At 43.3% G+C, this 20,063-nt stretch overlaps 1 protein-coding gene across 3 annotated transcripts in view; it reads right to left on the reverse strand.

The window, feature by feature from the left end:
• ZNF106 (zinc finger protein 106) overlaps nt 1-20,063 on the reverse strand; it is a 93,277-nt gene that overhangs the window by 37,916 nt on the left and 35,298 nt on the right. For all 3 annotated transcript variants that reach the window (XM_040332886.1, XM_040332888.1, XM_040332887.1), the window contains 7 exons: nt 13,153-15,165; nt 10,379-10,931; nt 8,019-8,088; nt 5,284-5,438; nt 4,290-4,350; nt 2,775-3,095; nt 502-1,219 (listed from right to left, as the gene is read on the reverse strand). In XM_040332886.1, the coding sequence (XP_040188820.1) occupies nt 502-1,219; nt 2,775-3,095; nt 4,290-4,350; nt 5,284-5,438; nt 8,019-8,088; nt 10,379-10,931; nt 13,153-15,165 (3,891 nt within the window). The remainder of the gene's footprint in view (nt 1-501; nt 1,220-2,774; nt 3,096-4,289; nt 4,351-5,283; nt 5,439-8,018; nt 8,089-10,378; nt 10,932-13,152; nt 15,166-20,063) is intronic.

Consider the following 20,063-nt stretch of genomic DNA (forward strand, 5'->3'; position numbering starts at 1 on the left):
CATGCTGAGCTGCGTATTTGCGGCTCTGTGTACATAAATGCCAACAGGTTGGAAGATTAATTTATAACAATAAGAGCAAATGGGTCTCTTCTGTCATAAGACAACAAGCCTTTCAACAATCTTAATTTTCAACTTTTTTCTACTATAAAAAGACTAATGTACTTCTCAGTCTCTTAAAATGCTGAAGGTATGACCAGGCCAGCACCATTAGTACTATTATTAGATCAGTCCAAGGACCTAAGGTCGAACATGTCCCCTGTTGTATCAAAGCCCAAGCTGTCCAATCAGCAGGAAGCATGAGGTTTGCAGCAGGGGCTGTGTTGGACCTCTGCCATATAAACACTTCTTCCACACAAAGCGAAAAAGTCCAACTCTGCAGCTGCTGACAGGAGACAGGCTTTTCTTCTGAGGCTATAGCTGCTTTGTGGACTAAGCTTTTACTTTTAAAAAGTTCTGCAAACTGCATTATCTTCACATCAAGACATTTAAACACTTGCTCACCTTCTCAAAGTTGCCTCTGTGTAGCTTGTGCCAAGTTCACTGGTGGAGGTTACTTCATCGTTCTTATCCAAGCTGCCTAGTTTTGGACAGTCTGCAAGGGCAGTTTTGGTTGGACTGTCTGGTTTTTCCTCATTGGAATCTATCTCTACCACCTCATAGCGAGGTTTTGGTAATTCCATCATTTCTATGCTGGAATCGCTGGCGTTGACATCTTTGTTGCTTTCGCCATCCTGTGACGCCGCATCTACCACTAGAGGAGTGGAAGTGCTGACTGTGGCATCCTTTGAAAGTTTTCTACACTTTACTTTTCTAACAGGTTTGCCGACGTCCTGTTCTGTGTCACTGTTTTCAGGCACATGGGCAGCACGCAACGTCTTCTTTTTTCGTAGCTTCTTCTTCTTCTTTTTGCCTACCTTAGAATCTGCTAAAATCAAAGCCGAGTCTATATTCTCTGAAGGGGCTAATGGACAGTCAGTATCTTTTGGTGAAATACTGATGGGAAGAGTTTGGCTTTGAAGTGGACTAGTCATAGAAGCGGGGGAATCTTCAGGGGTGTCCACTTCCTTCTTTGGTGATAAATAAGGACATGGTGATGTACCAGTTGATGCATACTGCCTTTCATTAGATTCTTCTGTATTAAGAACAGGAAACTTGCTTGTAAGCTCAGAAAGAGACATAGAAGCTGTAATAACTGGATACACCGTTGTATTTTGACCATCTATAAATAGTTTAAAAATACAAAATTAGGTATGCATTAAAATGGTACACTTGTAAAGACCATAAAATAGTATTAGAGTTTCACTGCTCAATCTACTTATGTAAAATTACATTTACCTCACATTACAGCCAATGTTGCCCTACAATCTACTTATTTATTTAAATGATTGCTGCACAAATCATTAATGCGTAAAAATTGGATTCAAATCCTCCAGGGGATTAAGCGCACGTAGCACTTGAACCTCATCTGATCCTTGGCCACATTGTGAAAATAAATCACATCTTTATGTCTGTTTGTGCTGTGCTCCACTGCATATTGAAGCCCAATTTATGGGCGTTACTATGGGGAGCTACAGGGGTTGGACAAAAATATGGAACACTACACGATTTTCCAAGACTATAATTCTCCGATACACACAACTGGTGTTGTTAAATCGTGGTCTGAGGAGCATGCAAAATCTCGCACCTTGCCTGGGCTCCGCAGTCGCCAGACCTCAATAGCAGAGCTAGTATGGTCAATTTTGTAGAACAAAGGTCCGGGTTTATTTTTCTCCTCCAGCATCTCTGTGAGAACTGGAACGATTTTGCATGATGAGCGGATTCAGATTCCATTATCCATAATCCAAGACTTATATTTGTCAATTCTCCGGAGACTTCAGGCCATCTTGGATGCCAAAGGCGGTCCAACATAATATTAGGTAACAATTTTGTTCTTTTACCTGGTGTTTCCCATAATTTTGTCCAACCTCTGTATGTGAAAGATGGCAGTGATAGATCCCAGCCACTGACGCAGATATGTGACCGCATGACATCATGCCACTGTCAAAAGTATGTGACAATGGCACTTTCAGCCTCCACATACATAAAAAAAATTCTAGCCTGGACTTATATAGCACTCTGCGGCTAACTATATCAGCTGCTCCATGGGTCAAGATGAGCGTTGAAAGCAAGATTCAGTGCGCTAAGAAAATATTACAGGCCAACCCCACTTTGAGGGGTGGGGTCCAGGTGTGGGTCCCAAGGTGTACACAAGGGTCACCGATCCAGGAAAACTGCTAGTGAGCCGTGGAGGCATTAGACGGTCAGATCTCCATAGAAGTCTCAGTTGAAAAATGCAAATTTAGTGGGAAATTCTTCTCCAAAAGGAGAAGGTGTCCATAAGCCAAGGACTCCAGCAAAAAAAAACAGGAGCCTCACAGAGTGGGAGGGGTAATATGGGGACACTAGGGGCATGTTGCCATTGTTCAATCACCTATAAGTAGCGACATAGAACCCATGGTTCTATGAATCCGCCATTTGTTTCAGAGAACACCGTCAAAAGAGCCCTGTCCCTGCACCAAAAAAGAAGCAACGGCAAGTTGCCATGTTCCAAAACCAACTGATTTTGCACATTTATATTAGCAAGTTCTGCAAAGATTATCTACTTCAATCATTACTTATGTGATTTTTTTTATATTTTCACTTTGGGAATATTTTGAAGAGATGTGATCATCCCAACTACTTGTAAATAATGTTATTGTACATTAGATTTTTTTGTATATTCCAAATCAACATACCATTAGGCTCTGCTGGTGCAGTCACTTGTAATAGTGGAGTGGAGAGGTTTCTATCGGCTTCCTCAGGTGACATTGGTTCTTGTTTAATCATTATAGATGAATCAGGTGTTTCCGTTTCAGAAGGAGCTGGAAGGATGGATGCAGGGGTAAAAGCGAGGACTGGAGGTGGTAGGAGAGAGCTGGCTGGGGTCTGGGTAGTAAGAAAAGGTGGAGTCTCCAAATGGAAAGGAAGCACACTTTTGGGTTGGACAGCTATTTCCTGTTGTCCTTGAGCTGTATTGTTCCCGCCTTCCTCTGCATCAATGGCTAATCCAAGGGTTCCTATTCACAAATTAAAAAGGAAATATTATGCCCTTATATCATCAATAGTTAACCACTTAAGGACCCGCTCACGTATATATACGTCTGCATTTTAAAGATGGATATCTCGGTAACGGCAGCAGCTGCTGCCACAAGCGAGATATCCATCTTTCCTGTGAGCGGTCCAGTTAACGGTAGTCTCCGCGGTGGATTCGCCGCGAGATCACCGTTATCGGTGGTGGGAGAGGGGCCCAACCTCCTGCCGCTCTCCAGCTCCCTCCGCTGCTTACCCGAGCAGTCGGCAGCGGCGGAGGCGGAGATCGGGTCCTTCCTCCTGCACGGCTTGGATACGAGTGATGGCAAGATGGCCCCCACCCGTCTCCATAGCATAGCAGGACGGAAGCGACGTCAAAACGTCACTTCCGCCCATGCTTCTTAAGGCATATTTTCCTGTTGTCATTTTTTCAAATGACAATTTTTTTTTATTGCATTTTAGTCTAAATATGAGTTCTGAGGTCTTTTTGACCCCCAGATCTCATATTTAAGAGGACCTGTCATGCTTTTTTCTATTACAAGGGATGTTTAAATTCCTTGTAATAGGAATAAAAGTGACCCATTTTTTTTTTAAAGTGTACAAATTAATAAAATAAAAGAAATAAGAAAACAAAACAAAAAAATTTTTTAAATCGCCCCGTCGAGCTCACGCGCAGAAGCGAACGCATACGTGAGTATCGCCCGCATATGAAAACTGTGTTCAACGCGCACAAGTGAGGTATCGCTGCGATCGCTAGAGCGAGAGCAATAATTCTAGCCCTAGACCTCCTCTGTAACTCAAGATGCAACCTATAGAGTTTTTTAAGGGTAAAAGTTTGATGCCATTCCACAAACGGGCGCAATTTTGAAGCGTGACATGTTGGGTATCATTTTACGCGGCGTAACATTATCTTTCACAATATAAAAAAAAATGTGGGCTAACTTTACTGCGGTCTTATTTTTTAATTAAAAAAAAAAGTGTTTTGTTTTTTTTTCAAAAAAAGTGCGCTTGTAAGACCACTGCGCAAATACGGTGTGACAAAAAGTATTGCAATGACCGCCATTTTTTTCTCTAGGGCGTTAGAAAAAAATATATATAATGTTTGGGGGTTCTAAGTAATTTTCTAGCAAGGTCCTTAGTGGTTAACTGCACACAGTTTACTTGTTGCCATAATTCTGTACCTTGGAGTCCCTGAAGAATCTGAATTCTCTGTGTTCTTAGGGTACCCATTTCCACTGTAATCTGTAAAAAGAGAACAATTTTATAAATACTTATGAAATCAACAATATTAACAGTTTAAAAAGGAATTATGTTCAATTGTTCTAGAATTATAGTAAATTGAAAAGTTTTCCAGTTTTAGCATACACGATATTGTCAAAAGTATTGGGACACCTGCCTTTACACGCACATGAAGTTTATTGGCATCCCCTTCTTCATCCGTAGGGTTCAGTATCAAGTTGGCCCACCCTTTGCAGCTTTAACTCTTATGCCGCGTACACACAACCGTTTTTCATGATGAGAAAAATGAAATTTTTTAAACTGGTCTTGAAAAACGGTCGTGTGTAGGCTCCAGAGCATTTTTTTCTTGACGACGCCCAAAATGTATTGGTATGCCGACGCCTTAGGAGTTCCCTTCACTGGGACAAAGGAGCCAAGCCCAATCATTGAAAAACAACCCCAAACTATAATCCCCCCCTCCACCAAATTTGTAGAAAAACAGCAACTCAAAGCTATAAGACCCCTTTCACACTGAGGGCGTTTTGCAGGCGCTATAGTGTTAAAAATAGCGTCTGCATTCCGCCCTCAAACAGCTGCTCCTCACACTCCAGTGTGAAAGCCCGAGGGCTTTCACACTGGAGCGGCGCGCTGGCAGGGCGTCAGAAAAAGTCCTGCCAGCAGCTTCTTTGGAGCGCATTAGCAGCGGTAAACTCACCGCTGCTAATGCACTCCTGCCCATTGAAATCAATGGGCAGCGCTTCCATACTGCCGGCAATACGCCGCTGTAGTGGCACCTTGTGGCCGGTTTTAACCCTTTCTTAGCCGCTAGTGGGAGGTTAAAAGCGCCCCGCTAGCGGCCGAAATACGCTGCTGCGTTTTACCGCCGAAGCTATGGGTGGCACCAGTGTGAAAGGAGTCTAAAAGGAGAAAAATCAACCTACTTTCTAAAACATTTACCTGTTGTTTCAGAATCATTAAGCGTTGGACATCCATATAAGCTGCCTGTAAAGCAGCGCGGGCCTGGTTTAGGTTGTTATCAACATCCTGGAGAGAATTGTTTAGTTCTTCTTCCTTTAAAGAGATATTTAACAACTGGTCCACTTGGGAGCGCTCTGTGGAAGAAAAAAATGACAATAATGGAAGAAATGTTCTACATTTTAAAATTCAGTTGCAGTCATAAACCCACAAGCTATACAAAAACAGTAAGAAGCGAAGAATCAACATTTGAGCAGATACAGCACCCAAGGCATATAGAGTCAGACTTGTGATTGGATAAACAAACATAACAATATAGAACTATCCAAAGTAATAGTGAAACCAATCAGCTAGATAATAAGTTTGTGTCAGAATTCCTTTATCACCAATCACATGCAAACTTTTAAGTCAAGTTTGAATTGGATTGGTTAATGGGGCTGCGAGAAATGTCCCCTGTGTCAGTGAGCAGCTGCTGCTAATATGGCATTCAGGTTCACACTCAGTACAAATAAGAAGGGATTGGGTGGAGAGGCCAAAGGAATAGCAACAGTTTTTGGGGATTTAGTTCATGTAAAGTTCAAAATAATAATAAGATTTTTTTTTACTTTCTGCTATAATAAATATCCCCCCCAAAAAAAAAAAAAAAAAAAAATGTATAAATGTTTTTTCCCCCCTCAGTTAAGGCCAATGTGTATTCTTCTACATATTTTTGGTAAAAAATTGCCATAATCGTTTGATTGGTTTGCGCAAAAGTGTTAGCTTCTACAAAAAATAGGAGGTAGCTTTATGGCATTTTTATTAATAACTTTTTATTTTTTTTACTAGTAATGGCGGCGATCAGCAATTTTTTATTGTGACTGCGACATTATGGCAGACACATCGGACACTTTTGACACATCTTTGGAACCATTGTCATTTTTACAGCGATCAGTGCTATAAAAATGCACCGATTACTGTGAACATGACACTGGCAACGAAGAAGTTAACCACTAGGTGGCGTTGTAGGTAGGGTTGTCCAGATACCGATACCAGTATCGGTATCGGGACCGATACCGAGTATTTGCGGGAGTACTCGTGCAAATACCCCCGATACCTAAATAGAATACTTCCCCCCCTTTCCGCCGCTGCCGCCGCATCGAGGGACATGGCTAGAGGGACATTGCTGCATATGTGAGGGACATGGCTAGAGGGACATGGCTGCATATGTGAGGGACATGGCTGCATATGTGAGGGACATGGCTAGAGGGACATGGCTGCATATGTGAGGGACATGGCTAGAGGGACATGGCTGCATATGTGGGGGACATGGCTGCATATGGGGGGGACATGGCTGCATTTGGGGACACATTTAAAAAAAGTATCGGTATTCGGTATCGGCGACTACTTGAAAAAAGGTATCGGTACTTGTACTCGGTCCTAAAAAAGTGGTATCGGGACAACCCTAGTTGTAGGGGTTAAGTGTTTCCTAGGGAGTGCTTCTTACTGTAGGGGGGATGGTCTGTGTGTCACATGACACTGATCTCTGCGCCGACTACACGGAGCGGAGATCAGTGTCATTGTCACTAAGCAGAGCGGGGAGATGCTTGTTTACACAAGCATCTCCCAACTCTCTCTCGCTCCGTGAGACGATCGTGGGTGTCCCCGCAGCGATCGAGTCCACGGGACCCACGGAGAAAGCGGCGGGGTCGCGAGCGCACCGGCGGCATCTTAAAGGGGATGTACATATACGTCCTTATGCCTGTAATATACAGGAGGCGGTCCTTAAGAGGTTAAACTGCATACTTACTGCACTTAGATGGCACTGTTCTCTGTTCCCTTTTAGAAATGACACTTAGGGCTGGATTCAGGTGGTTTCGCGCATTTTTACGGCGGCGCAGCGTATCGTATTTACGCTACGCCGCCGTAAGTCAGAGAGGCAAGTGCTGTATTCACAAAGCACTTGCCTCCTAAGTTACGGCGGCGTAGCCTAAATGGGGCTGGCGTAAGCGCGCCTAATTCAAATGAGGATGAGGGGGCGTGTTTATGTTAATTATTGGTGACCCGACGTGATTGACGTTTTTCCCGAACGGCGCATGCCGTGGAATTTCCCAGTGTGCATTGCTCCAAAGTACGCCGCAAGGACGTCATTGTTTTCGACGTGAACGTAACTTACATCCAGCCCCATTCACGGACGAGTTACGCAAACAACGTAAAATTTTCAAATTTCGACGCAGGAACGACGGCCATACTTAACATTGGCTATGCCACCTAGGGGGCAGCTTTATCTTTACGCGGCGTATCGCTTACGGAAACGGCGTATCTTTACTGCGACGGGCAAGCGTACGTTCGTGAATCGACATATCTAGTCATTTACATATTCTACGCCAAAATCAACGGAAGCGCCACCTAGCGGCCAGCGGAAAAATTGCACCCTAAGATACGACGGCGCAGGCCGTCGTATCTTAGCTAGGTTTAAGTGCATCTCAGTTTGAGCATACACTTAAACTTACGACGGGCTTAGATTCCGAGTTACGTCGGCGTAACTCTTTATGAATCCGGCACTTAGTGCTTTTAATTGAGACAAGTACACACAATAAAGGGATATGCTATGTTCATATTTCATGTATGAGGTTTACAAAAACTTGAAAAACAAAACAAAACATACAGACGATATTATTTATATGAATGTGTGCCTCCAATAATAGAATAGAGAACAGATTCATTCTAAGAAAGTTCACCTTTTTTCCCTCTGATTTTTCTTCTTTTGGAGTCTCTTTCCAAGTTTGAGGTTTCAGGACCGGAACCATCCTTTATTAAAAAAAATAAAAAAATAGTATATTCATAACCAAACAAATTTGTTTTATAAAGAAATAAAGTCGATTTAAAAAAAGGCCAAGTTCACCTTTTGCTAGCCTTCACTAAATTCACCGCTTGAAACCGTATTACACCATAAATGTGGGTGTAACATTAGAAACAAAAAAGAGAACTGGGGTGGGACTTTATATGACAAAAAAGCATACTTCTCCCTATGCTCATCTAGTCTAATTTTTTGCATCAATCTTTCTGGATGATGGCACTAGAGGCAATTCATTGCATTTATATTAACTGAGGCTATACTCAAAAAAGCATACTAGTCAAATGGAGTTTGGAGATATGAGCTACATGTGAAGGTGGTTTGTGTCGGCTGGGGTGGCTGCTATATATTTACCCTACAATGTATCATCTTGATGCAGCGTTCATATGTTTATTATACAATGTATCATTTATTGTTGTTGCCAGTTTTCTACATATCATGTTTGTTATATGTCATTATGGACGCAAATTTATGAATGAATTTTCTTACATGTTATGTAATTATTTTTCTGCTCTATTATTTTGCACTTCTTAGATGGCACTTCCCTGTCTTTCTATACTGAGACCACAGAGGAGCGGTGGGGAAAACCGCATACAATTCGAACAGGGATCGCCCCTCATTCCTGTTCAAATCGCATGCAATTCTTTGCAGTGCAATTTGAGTCCATTCATTTTGTATGGGCTCAAATCGCACCGCAAAAGGTATTGGTACTTGGTATCGGCGAGTATTTGACCAAAAGTATCAGTCCTCATACTCGCCGGTGGAAAACAGTACTGGTGCAACCCCCAAAAAAAAGTTTTTCCAATAGTTCTACTTTAAGTAGACAAGAATACAGGAATATACAATGTAATACTGACATAAAATCACACACATAGGTTGGACTTGATGGACTTGTGTCTTTTTCAACCTCACCTACTATGTAACTATGCAACATAACATTTGTAATCTTACTGTATATTAGTAATGTGAAATGTTTTCTAAGAAGATCAAGGGTAGTTACCCAACAGCTTATCAAACGTGTTTACGCCGCCTTGGTGTACATATACCTACACATTTTTTTCCACTCAGCATTATATTCATTTGGGGACCCAGTAAAAACCTACAGTGATGAGCCAATAGGGGAAGGAGGAGGAAGGGTGGACTAGAAATCTACACAAGAGGCAAAGTTACAACATCTAGGTTTCAGGAGCCTTGACTTTACCCGTCAAAGTTGGTAACAGAAGCAACGTTCCTTCTCCGCCATCTTGCTACACCCTGCACTCCTCCACAGTAATGATACACGAGAAGGGGGCAAGTGGACATCTTGTTACACCCACCAGAGTTCTGCATTTCACAGTTCTTTTGAACACTAAACGGAGCTTATATGCTTAAGGCGGAGCTCCACCCAAAAATGTAGCTTCCGCTTTTCGGAACCCTCCCCCCTCTGGTGTCACATTTGCCACCTTTCAGGGGGAGGGGGGTGCAGATACCTGTCTAAGACAGGTATTTGCACCCACTTCCGGGAACACGGTACTGCAGCAGCCACACCCCTACCTGCAGCCCCTGCTGTCTTCTGGGAAACGCACTATTCCCAGGAGAGAGCGGGGACCAGTGACGGCGCGGCGCGCTACTAGCGCAGTAGGGAACCAGGCAGTGAAGCGGCAACGCTTTACTTCCCGATTCCCTAACAGAGGATGGCGGCGGGTGCAGCCGAGGGACGAGCGTTTGCTCGTCCTTGGCCGACGACATTGCGGGCGCACTGGACAGGAAAAAGTGTCCGTTTTTTTAAAGTCAGCAGCTGCAGTATTTGTAGCTGCTGGCTTTTTAAAAAAAAAATTTGGGTGGAACCTCTGCTTTAAATACTGTATTTGGAAATCCTACGGACTGTTTACATGTTGAATTTTAAAATCAGAGGTGTTCTGTCACATTAGCAAACCTGTGAGGTCAGCAGGTTTGCCGCTGCTTTTAAAATTTAACATCTAAACAGTCCGTCGGATTTCCAAATACTGTATTTAATCATATAAGCTCCTTTTTGTGTTAAAAATAACTGTGAAATGCAAATTTCCGATGGGTGTAACAAGATGTCCGCTTGCCCCCTTCTCGGTGTATCATTACTATGGATGAGTGAGGGGTGTAGCAAGATGGTGGTGACGGAACCTCACTTCCATTACCAATTTTGACGGGTCGCCATATCTGACGGAACACAGGCTCAAGATAAATTAATACAAACTAAATACACAAATACTCTGATAAAAATGATCTTACCCTGGTGGCCCTTCTTTTCTTTCCAACTCCCTGGTTGTCATTCTGCTCTGTGCTGGAAGCACAACTATCAGTACCTCCATCCACATGACTGCCGACGGTGGCAACTACATTTACACAAGAGCTCTGGAACATGCTCAGGCTGTCTGGTGGTGCACAGGTTTCTTCATTTCCGCTCTGACTTTGTGATGTTTCATACAATCTTGTGTTAGAAACGCTGCTATTGGCTGTAGCAGGAAGTTCTTCAGGAAAATTGCTGCCAAGTTTCCTGTCACTGGCAGGTGAAGTTAATGTTGAAGCTGCCTTTGGTCCAGATGTTACTCGGTGTGTTTGAATGATTTGTTTGCCACTTGTGTCACAATGATTAAATATATTGTATGCAAAGCCCCTTTCCACAGCTACGCTGCTTTCTGAGAGACTCCTTTTCCTCACTGACCCAAATGCGTTTGTAGTGATACTGTCCATGTGATAGCTTTCAATCCCCACATCCAACTCCTCATCAAAGTCAAGACCATCTTGTTCACTTTGAACCTGTGCTACCATTTCAATACCAAACCTTTAATGAGAGAGAGATGTAAATTAAAGATTAAATTGATAAAATTAAAAACATAATTTTTTTTTATTTAAAAAAGGGACTTGCGTCACCAAACAGAACAGATACATACTGACTCCAGAGAAGTGACAGATTCACTTCCCCGTGAACTACAGACAACATATATGCAGCCCTATAAAAAAAACGTCTGTGCTGAGAGCACACGCCAACCACAGTGGTCACATTACCAGAATGCCCGAGCCAGGGACGGCAGTGGAAAGGGGTTAAAGTGGTAATAAACCCAAAAACACACTAATATATAACACACACAATATATATATATATATATATATATATATATATATATATATATCAGCTTACTAATCATTAAATGTGGTGGTTGCATTTGTTTTCTTTTTTTTCACCTCTGCTTTCACCTGGTAATCTGGCCAGTAACACACCTCCTGTATTAAGCTTCATACACACAATCGGATTTTCTGCGGACAAAGTGTAGGACTTTTGTCTGAAGGGCGTTGGCCAGGAACTTGTCTTGCATACAAACTATATGGTTTTTCAGCTCTTTAGCGCCACCCTTTGGGCAACTTCTGCTAATGTTGTCGGAAAATCCGACAACAAACCAAAAAAGTTTACTCAGAATGGATACCAAGCGCCCAGAGGCGATTCAGTTCGCATGTGTTGCGCTATATAAACGTTTCCCTCTCACTCACACCATTTTTTGCCGGACAATTTGAAAGCATGCTTTCCTACATTTGCCCATGGAAAATCCGACAATTGTCGGATGGAGCCTACAAAATTGTCGGATTTTCCGACAACAGCCTGTCATCACACAAATCCCGTTGGACAATCTGATCGTGTGCACAAGGCTTTAGAGTGCCTGCACCCTGGATGAATGAGCACGAGGGGCACCTTTGGACACTAGCATTGTCAGTCTAGGGGGAGATTGAAACCAAACCCAAGCTCACATTTTGTAATCATTAAAAGCAGATTATTATAAGCACCCCAGTTAGTGGTACAGTAAAACCTTGGATTGTGAGCATAATTCGTTCCAGAAACATGCTTGTAATCCAAAGCACTTGTATATCAAAGCATTTTTTTTACAGAGTATAAAAGAGAAGAGAGGCACCTCTTAGTGTAGAAATAAGTTGCTAAATGTTGTACCTTCATTAAATGTAACCATATTGCTACACTTAGAGGCTCCTCTCATCTTTTTTATACTCAGTTGTGACATAACAATACTTGTATATCAAGACATTGCTTGTATATCAAGGCAAAATGTATTAAAACATTTTGCTTGTCTTGCAAAACGCTCTCAAACCAAGTTACTCTCAAACCAAGGTTTTACTGTAAATGATTTGTTTCATCCCTGTAAACTGCTACATCTGCAAGAGAGCTTTTTCTTTTGAAAAAGATCAGACTTGCTGGCTGGATCACCAGATAAAAAAGAAAAACCCCATTAATGCAGCCATCACATCTACGAACTGGTAAGCTGCAACATAATAAATGTTTGCGCTTGGGTTTAATACTGCTTTAAAGCGGAGGTCCACCTAAAAATGTTTTTACTAAAAGCCAGCAGCTACAAATACTGCAGCTGCTGACTTAACAAATGGACGCATACCTGTCCAGCACGCTTGCGATGTCGACAGCCAAAGCCGAACAATCGCTCGTCTCTGCTGCCCCCGCCACCATCCTCTGAGGAAATCAGGAAGTGCAGCGTTGCAGCTTCACTGCCCGGTTCCCTACTGCGCAAATGCGCGAGAGGTGCGTCCTCACTGGTCCCCGCTGTCTCCTAGGACCAGTGTGTTCCCAGAAGACAGTGTGGGGGGGGTTGGGGGCCAGGGGCGTGACTTCCGCGAGAGTCTTTTCCTGGAAGTGGGTGCAAATACCTGTATTATCTGCACCCCCCCCCTAAAAAGGTGCCAAATGTGACACTGGGGGAGGGTTACGAAAAGTGGAGGTTCACTTTTTGTGTGGACCTCCGCTTTAATGTGTTGTTAAAAATCAATGTAGGGACAATGGGGTCAGCAATATACGGTAGTACTTCTGTTCTGGATTATTGATTTTGGGTTGTTTTTTCCCCTCATTAGAATAAAATCTCTGTTTTGTTATAAAGTTTATAACCGACTTGCAGTTACATGCCCTCTTAGTAGAATTAACTGACCTGACCCCCTTTACCCAAAACGAAATGATAAAGCTCTCACCCAAATGCAACATCATAAAGACAAACCTTGGCAAACCTTTGCCTTGCTCTTGTCTCTTCTTTGTCACTTGTTGCATAACCTGCTCCCAGTTTATATTCCTTCTCGATACATTCAGAATCTGACGAAGGGTTGGTTTGAGTCCTGAATCCTTGTCAACGTCGCTCTTCCGTTGACCACTTTTGTTCCTAATGCGACGTGCGCTGTTGAGGTTTGGCTCCGGAAGATGTGTGCCAGGTTTGCTTTTCAAACTAATATGCCTAGTTAGATCTCTCTGGAGGGAAACAGGAAATCCAAGCTTGCACAGTTCTGGTATTATTGGATTAGAAGAATGGGCAGCATTTTTCTGAAGTTCAAGATCAGAAACATTTTCAAAATTTTCACAGTCATTAAAGTCTTGAGATTGAAGGGAATTGCTATTATCGCCACTATCATGAGACTCATTGGTCGGGGAACTTTTCTCAGTAGATAGACTAGAATTGTCAGAATTGGTGGCGATTTGCTCCAAATAGTTTGTGCCGTCATCTGCCTTGGGAGAGATATTTTTATCAGAGCTATCACTAGGCAACTCCACTACAGTTTCTGTTTTAGGTGCATTACTGAAGAAATCATCATCACTAGCATCTTCTAAGATCTCATCGGAAGAAACGCCATTTTGAAAAAGGTCATTTTTAGCCTCAGTTCTGCCAGTCTTTGGATCACTAGGTTCCCTACTTAAAGATTGGTTGTAACAGCTCTGCATGACCTGGCTATTATGCAGCATCTCTTTTGCTTTGTGTAACACCTGACTAAGGGTTTCCTCTGGCTCTTTTTTGATATTCTCTTGTGCCTCCTCGCTGTTCTTTGTGCTCTTAGCTGCATTGTGAAATTTGGAAATAATATTGGATCTAATGGTTTCTAAATTGAGAGCACTTAACCGACCTAGTCTCTCACCAAATGGTGGAAATGACAATTTTACACCTTTTAAAGGATTCTTTAGATCCTTTTTCAAAGCTAAAGCTTTACTATCTGGGATGTTGCAAAGTGGGGATTTTAAAGAAGGCATACGAGGGCCCCTCAGCTCCGCGGAGTCACTTTTCTTGCCGGTAGACTGTTCGGCTTGCATATCTTCTGCCACCTTCTGTTTTGCTAAATTTTGATTTTGGTCTGCTTGTAGTTCTCCACGTTTTGTCTCCTCTGAGGAAGGTGTGACATTTTTGTCAGCAACTGGCGGAACATTTTGATCTGAGGCCTTCTGTGACGGATATGGAGACCACCTGTGCTGTTTGTCTTTTGTAAGGCTGTTCTTCTCAGAGGGAAGTGTAGGTTTTGTTTTGGATGATGATGAATCTGAGCTTTCAGATGTTCTGAAGTCTATAAAGTTTTCTATGTGGTTATCGCTAGTAAAATCGTCTGTCTTGTTTGAAAAGTTTTTATCTAAATTTGCACAAACAGTTGTGCTGCTGGTAAATTTTTCAGCATTTTTCCACTTGAATCTTTCATTGGAAAAATTATTTGATGTCTTACTTTTAATTGACCGCCCAGAATTCTGTTCCAGAGCAGTATCACAGTGTCTTTGTGGCCAATTTCTCCCTTGTGGAAAAGTATCAACATTGCCACCGAAGTTCCACTGGTTATTATTGTAAGAATAAGGTGGCAAGTTTCCACCACAGTTTCTAGAATGCTGGTTGGGAAATTTTCCTTTTCCCTCTGGTTGCCAGTGAAAACCTCTGCCTCTGCCTCTTTGGTGCCAACTAGTTGCCCCCCCTGTGGTTAAATGCCATGAGTCTTCTACTCTGACATGGACCAACTGTCGAGTGGTCTGATTGTTCATATGCCATCCAGCTCGCCCCCTTGGGCCAGGGAGATGCCTATTAGGATTGAGGCTTAATGCAGAATGCAGGAAATTTTGTTTAGGGTTGCTGAAGTTCTCCTTTTGCAATTGCCAGTTCCTTTCCGGCAAATCTTGCTTCCAGACTTGTGGATTTATAACTGGATGTGATAGGAGTTCGTCTCTTCTCTGAAATTCTTGGTCTTTGGAGATACTGCAGGTATCATCTTGCCTAAAAGAAAAACAAACAATGAATATAATTGACCAAGGCAAAGCAAGCTTAATTTTCTGATGACATTAAATACAATAAAATACAGCTCACAGTAAAAATGCTTCTCAAAATGAGTTTACTGGGTGACATAGTTAACATCTGGAGAACTATCCCTATATGTGAAAATGTGCATTCAAAGCAAAAAGTTAGCAACAAGTGCAAAGAGCAGATGTTCAATGGTGTTCCGCATGAGCACGTTTCAAAAAGGACCACAGAAAAATTATCAAAAACACGACTCTAAATAATAAAAAAAAATAAAAAAGGTACCGTATTTATCGGCGTATACCGTGCACTTTTTTGCTCTTAAAATCAGGGCAAAATCGTGGGTGCGCGATATACGCCGATACCCGCACCGAGTTTGAACTGCCCCGCCGACATATACCGAGCGCAGTACACTCGGGTACATTCGGCCAGGCTCGGCTTCGCTCGCGGTCAAGCTCTATGACGCCTCCTAGCCTTTATGTGCGAGAAGCCGGGCGTGCCCGAGTGTACTGCGCTCGGTATATGTCGGCGGCGCAGTTCAAACTCCGCGCGGGAAGCGGGGATTCGACTGAGAGACAGCGCGGGAGGACACCACCGAGGCCGCAGACGGACGCCGGACAAGGCCACCGATGGACGCCGGGCAAGACACTACGAGGGGCGTTCAAACTGTAAGTATTTTTTTTTCTAAAATTTCCCTTCTAGGTTGGGGGTGCGCGCTATACGCGGGTGCGCGCAATGCCCCGATAAATACGGTATATAAAAATGCAATGCTACTTTTTGTACATCTTGCCAAAAGAATGTGCAGTGTGTGTTAAATAAGCATATAAAAGATATTGGGTGGAATGCATAATGGGTGTCTTTTTACAAACAAGCACATGAATCAGTTGTCACTGAGGAGAGTGTGTCCATATTGGCCACTCCTTTCTCAGTGTGCTCTCTCCCTTACGCTGCCCCCTCCTCAGCCACTGGGTTTGTCACACTAACAGGCACATGGCGGAGACGTTTTTAGTAGGGTTGCACCGATACCGAGCATTTGCACGAGAACTTGTACTCGTGCAAATGCTCCGATGCTTAATCTGATACCTGTTGTACCGGGTACGGCGTCCTCAGTGTAGCAGGGGAGCGGCGGGCGGCCTTGCAGATTATCGGTGCGGCGGTGGGGGCAGTTACAAGCACCAATCTCCCTGCATGGCTTTCAATAAAGCAACTGAAAGACGCTTTTCCTCCTCTCCCTCTCACGGCTGACAGCTGGTTTATTGAAATTCTACCCCCGGGTCCACTGTGTGCTCCTTCAGCTCTCTGGGTCCTCCTCTGGTGTCCCCCCCCCCCTTGTCCTGTATCTGTTAGGACGAAGAGCACAGGAAGGATCCGGTAAATATGTAATTTACCGGTTACTTCCTTTTCTGAATGCACTGATCACTGACTCTGTCCATTCATAACGGAGCATCGTATGCTTTCGTTTGTAAATGAACAGGAGCCTCTGTCTCTTGTCCATTCACCTTCAGTGCAGCTGAGACTGCAGAGAAAGGGACTGGGGAATCTGTGTCCTCAGTGCCTTTCCCTGTCTGAAAAGGGAGATGTCTGTTAGGACCCCCGATATCTCACCAAAGCCACTCCCCAACGGGGCTAATAAAAAAAATAATAATAAAAGAATTGTAATAAATAAATATTTAAAAAGGTAAAATTGTAAATAAAATAAAAATAAAATACTGACACCGACCATGTAATTAAGGCGGACCTAATAGGGAACTAGCATCCTAGTATTGGAATCTCCAGGCCCACACAGCTAAGTGGGGTCGGGGATACAGTACTGTGCAGGAAGTGGTCATATACAGCTTCCCAGCAAAGCCATAACCCACTCTTCATAATGGAGTACATCTCATCGCTGGTCCATTACCATCAGTTTCCTCATCTTCAAACTAGTAGTAATTCTTCAAGAATGTTGTTGCTGTAGTTACAGGTACTTAGTAGCAGTAGTTAGAACTAGCTGAATTTGGCCCATATGTTGGTAATGGCCCAGAAACTTTTTAAAACGCTTAGCAGAGTTAGGTGCATGTAGGTCTAAACTACTGCACAAAAAAAAAAAAAAAAAATTGTTGCTAAAGCTTTACTGATTTCTTAAAAAAAAAAATTAAAAAAATTAAAAAAAAATCGAAATTTTCCATTAAAAAGTGTATGTCTTTCCTGACCAAGTAGACATTGATGATATTTTAGCAGGCTACAGGATGACTAGTCTACTCACTCCCTGTGAATCTTGGAGGGAAACCCAATTTAAAATAATTAATCGAGCCCATTACCCTTTTTCTACGAAATTTCCAACCAGCACAGGCCCGGCCTGCCCATGGTGCTCGCTCAGTTATTACATCGCCTCTGGTCCTGTCTTATGATAGATGACTATTGGACCTCAATTCTCCAATTCATACATAGGGTGACAAACTATCTCCCGGACAAGGACCCTGTGCTAATATTGTTCGGGCTACCGCCGCAAAGACGAAGTTCCCCAGTGCCTAATACCTTTCTGCCACAGGAGCATTCTCAGTACTTTTAACGCTACTCATAGCACGCAGGATCATCCTCAATCACTGGATTTCTCCCACTCCTCCATCTCAACCTGAAGCATTGAGGAACCTCAAAGTGTTACTTTTCAGGGAGAAATTAGATGGCCTGTCACACCCTCTACGGTCCAATACAAAGTTTGACAAAAGATGGACACCCTTTATCAACCGGTGCCTGACCCCAACAGAAAAAGTTACCTTGGACTCGTCTCCCTTCATATATATACGGAGAGGAATCAAACATCAGGAACATCTTCCATGGTGTTTCCTACGTAACTTGTTGCATCCTGATTATTATTTTTGAGAAGGCCTATCACATTGCATGCCTATCTTTGTTTTTCTTATTAGAACTAGAACCTCTACCTTGTGTTGTGCTATAGTGAGATCTCTGGGTTGAGGTGGAATCTGTATAAGTGAGTTTATTGCCATGTCTTTAATCCACCCCCCCCCCCCCCCTGTATCCCCACTCTCTCTCTTTTCTCTCCCCCCCCCCCCTTCAAAGCACTGCCTACTAACATTTTACGTCTGTTCGCCTCTGAAGGAAATCCCCTTCTACCCCCCCCCCCTTTTTTTTTCATTTATTGTTATTTTTATTATCTTTGTTTGTTGACTGTGTTATTCTTTGCCAGTTCATGGTCGACAGCTGTTCTCTACCTCTTATGACTGACACTGTTTGTTTTTCGCTTTATTGAAATGCTTCAATAACATTTTATGGAAAGGAAAAAAAAAAAAAGTGTATGTAACCCCCTACCAAGGCACTTATGATAATGGGGGCTTGCTGCTTGATGGGTGCTCCTACATACTATTAATACTGCTTATGATTTTACCATATACCTCTGTGACCATGTTGTATATTGGTTTCTCCTGGAACTTTTTATCCCCCTTGCTTTCTTTCCCATCTCTTTCCTCTTACCCCTCCTACTATTCCTTTACCTTCCCATTTTTTGGTAGGTGGGATTGTTCTTTTTTGTGCACACACTAACCGGTTGCTTTGTTGTTGCCAGGAGAGGTGTGTGGGGGTTTAGCATCTTCTTCCTGCTTCATTGGCAGGCCCGGGGTGACTTAACTCCCACACATATATGCACAGCTCCAAGGCATGGGAAACATGTACAATGAGCTGTGCATGTGAAGTTCAGTGCACACTCCTTGACTCTCCCTGCATGGAGATGCCCTGGGGTGGTTCCTTGATTATTCTGGTATTGCCTAAGGCAATGTTATAGGATTGGCAACTGGGGAACTTAAAGCAGAGTTCCACCCAAAAATGGAACTTCAGCTTTAAGTGTGGTGACCCGACATAAATTTTTTTTTTTTGGGGGGGGGGGGAATACCCTATTTTTAGAGGCACCGAGCTCCCACTTCCTCCCTAAGCTCCATGGCACTGGAGGCAGGTTCACCTATTTCCCCTCCCTGCAATCTTCTGGGACACGTCACAGGTCCCAGAAAGGTTGCCCGGCCATTCACATTGCGCAGCTTGCGAATACGCAGTGCATGCCCGGCTGGCTGTGAAGCCACAACTGGCGCCCACAGTTACAATGCCGGCGCTGCAGAGAGGAGGGGGGGCTTCATTCGCCCGCATTGCTGGACCGTGGGACAGGCGAGTGTTGCTAGAACACGGCACGACCCGATCTCTGTAAAGACACACTAGCTTGGCTCTTTACCCATGTGATCGGCTGTGTCCAATCACAGCCGGTCACATGTAAATACAGGAAGTGCCGGTAATCGTCGGTCATTGCCTCAAACCTAGAGTGTGCGGCGTGGAGAGGCAATCAGCAGCATCTCCTCGCAGGGGAGAACAGGGCATGTAATCATGGCACTGATCATCACTGCTCTGATTACAGTACTGCCCCAGAAGTGCTGCCAATCAATGCCCATGAGTGCCACCAATCGGTGCCCATCAGATACACAAATCAGTGCCCATTCCTGGTGCCAGTCAGTACTGCCTTTTACTGCCCATCAGTGCGGCATAATGGTGCCTCCTCATTAGTACCCATAAGTGTCACCCCATCAGTGCCACCTCATTGCCCATAAGTGCCACCTCCTCAGCGCACATCAGTAAAGGAGAAAAATTACTTATTTACAACAATTTACTGACCGAAACTAAGAACACAAATTATTTTCTTCAAAATTTTCGGACTATTCATTTCCCAGCAGTGATTAAATACCACCAAAAGAAAGCTCTGTTTGTGTGAAGAAAATTATTAAAAATGGATTTGGGTACAGAGTGGCATGACTGTGAAAAATAGCCTGGACAGGAAGGGGGTGAAAATGCCCTGTATGGAGGTGGTTAAGCTGGCCATACATAGGTCGAATTTAGGCCAGTTC

This window comes from Rana temporaria, chromosome 13, assembly GCF_905171775.1.
Source record: "Rana temporaria chromosome 13, aRanTem1.1, whole genome shotgun sequence".
Taxonomy (NCBI): Eukaryota; Metazoa; Chordata; class Amphibia; order Anura; family Ranidae; genus Rana; species Rana temporaria.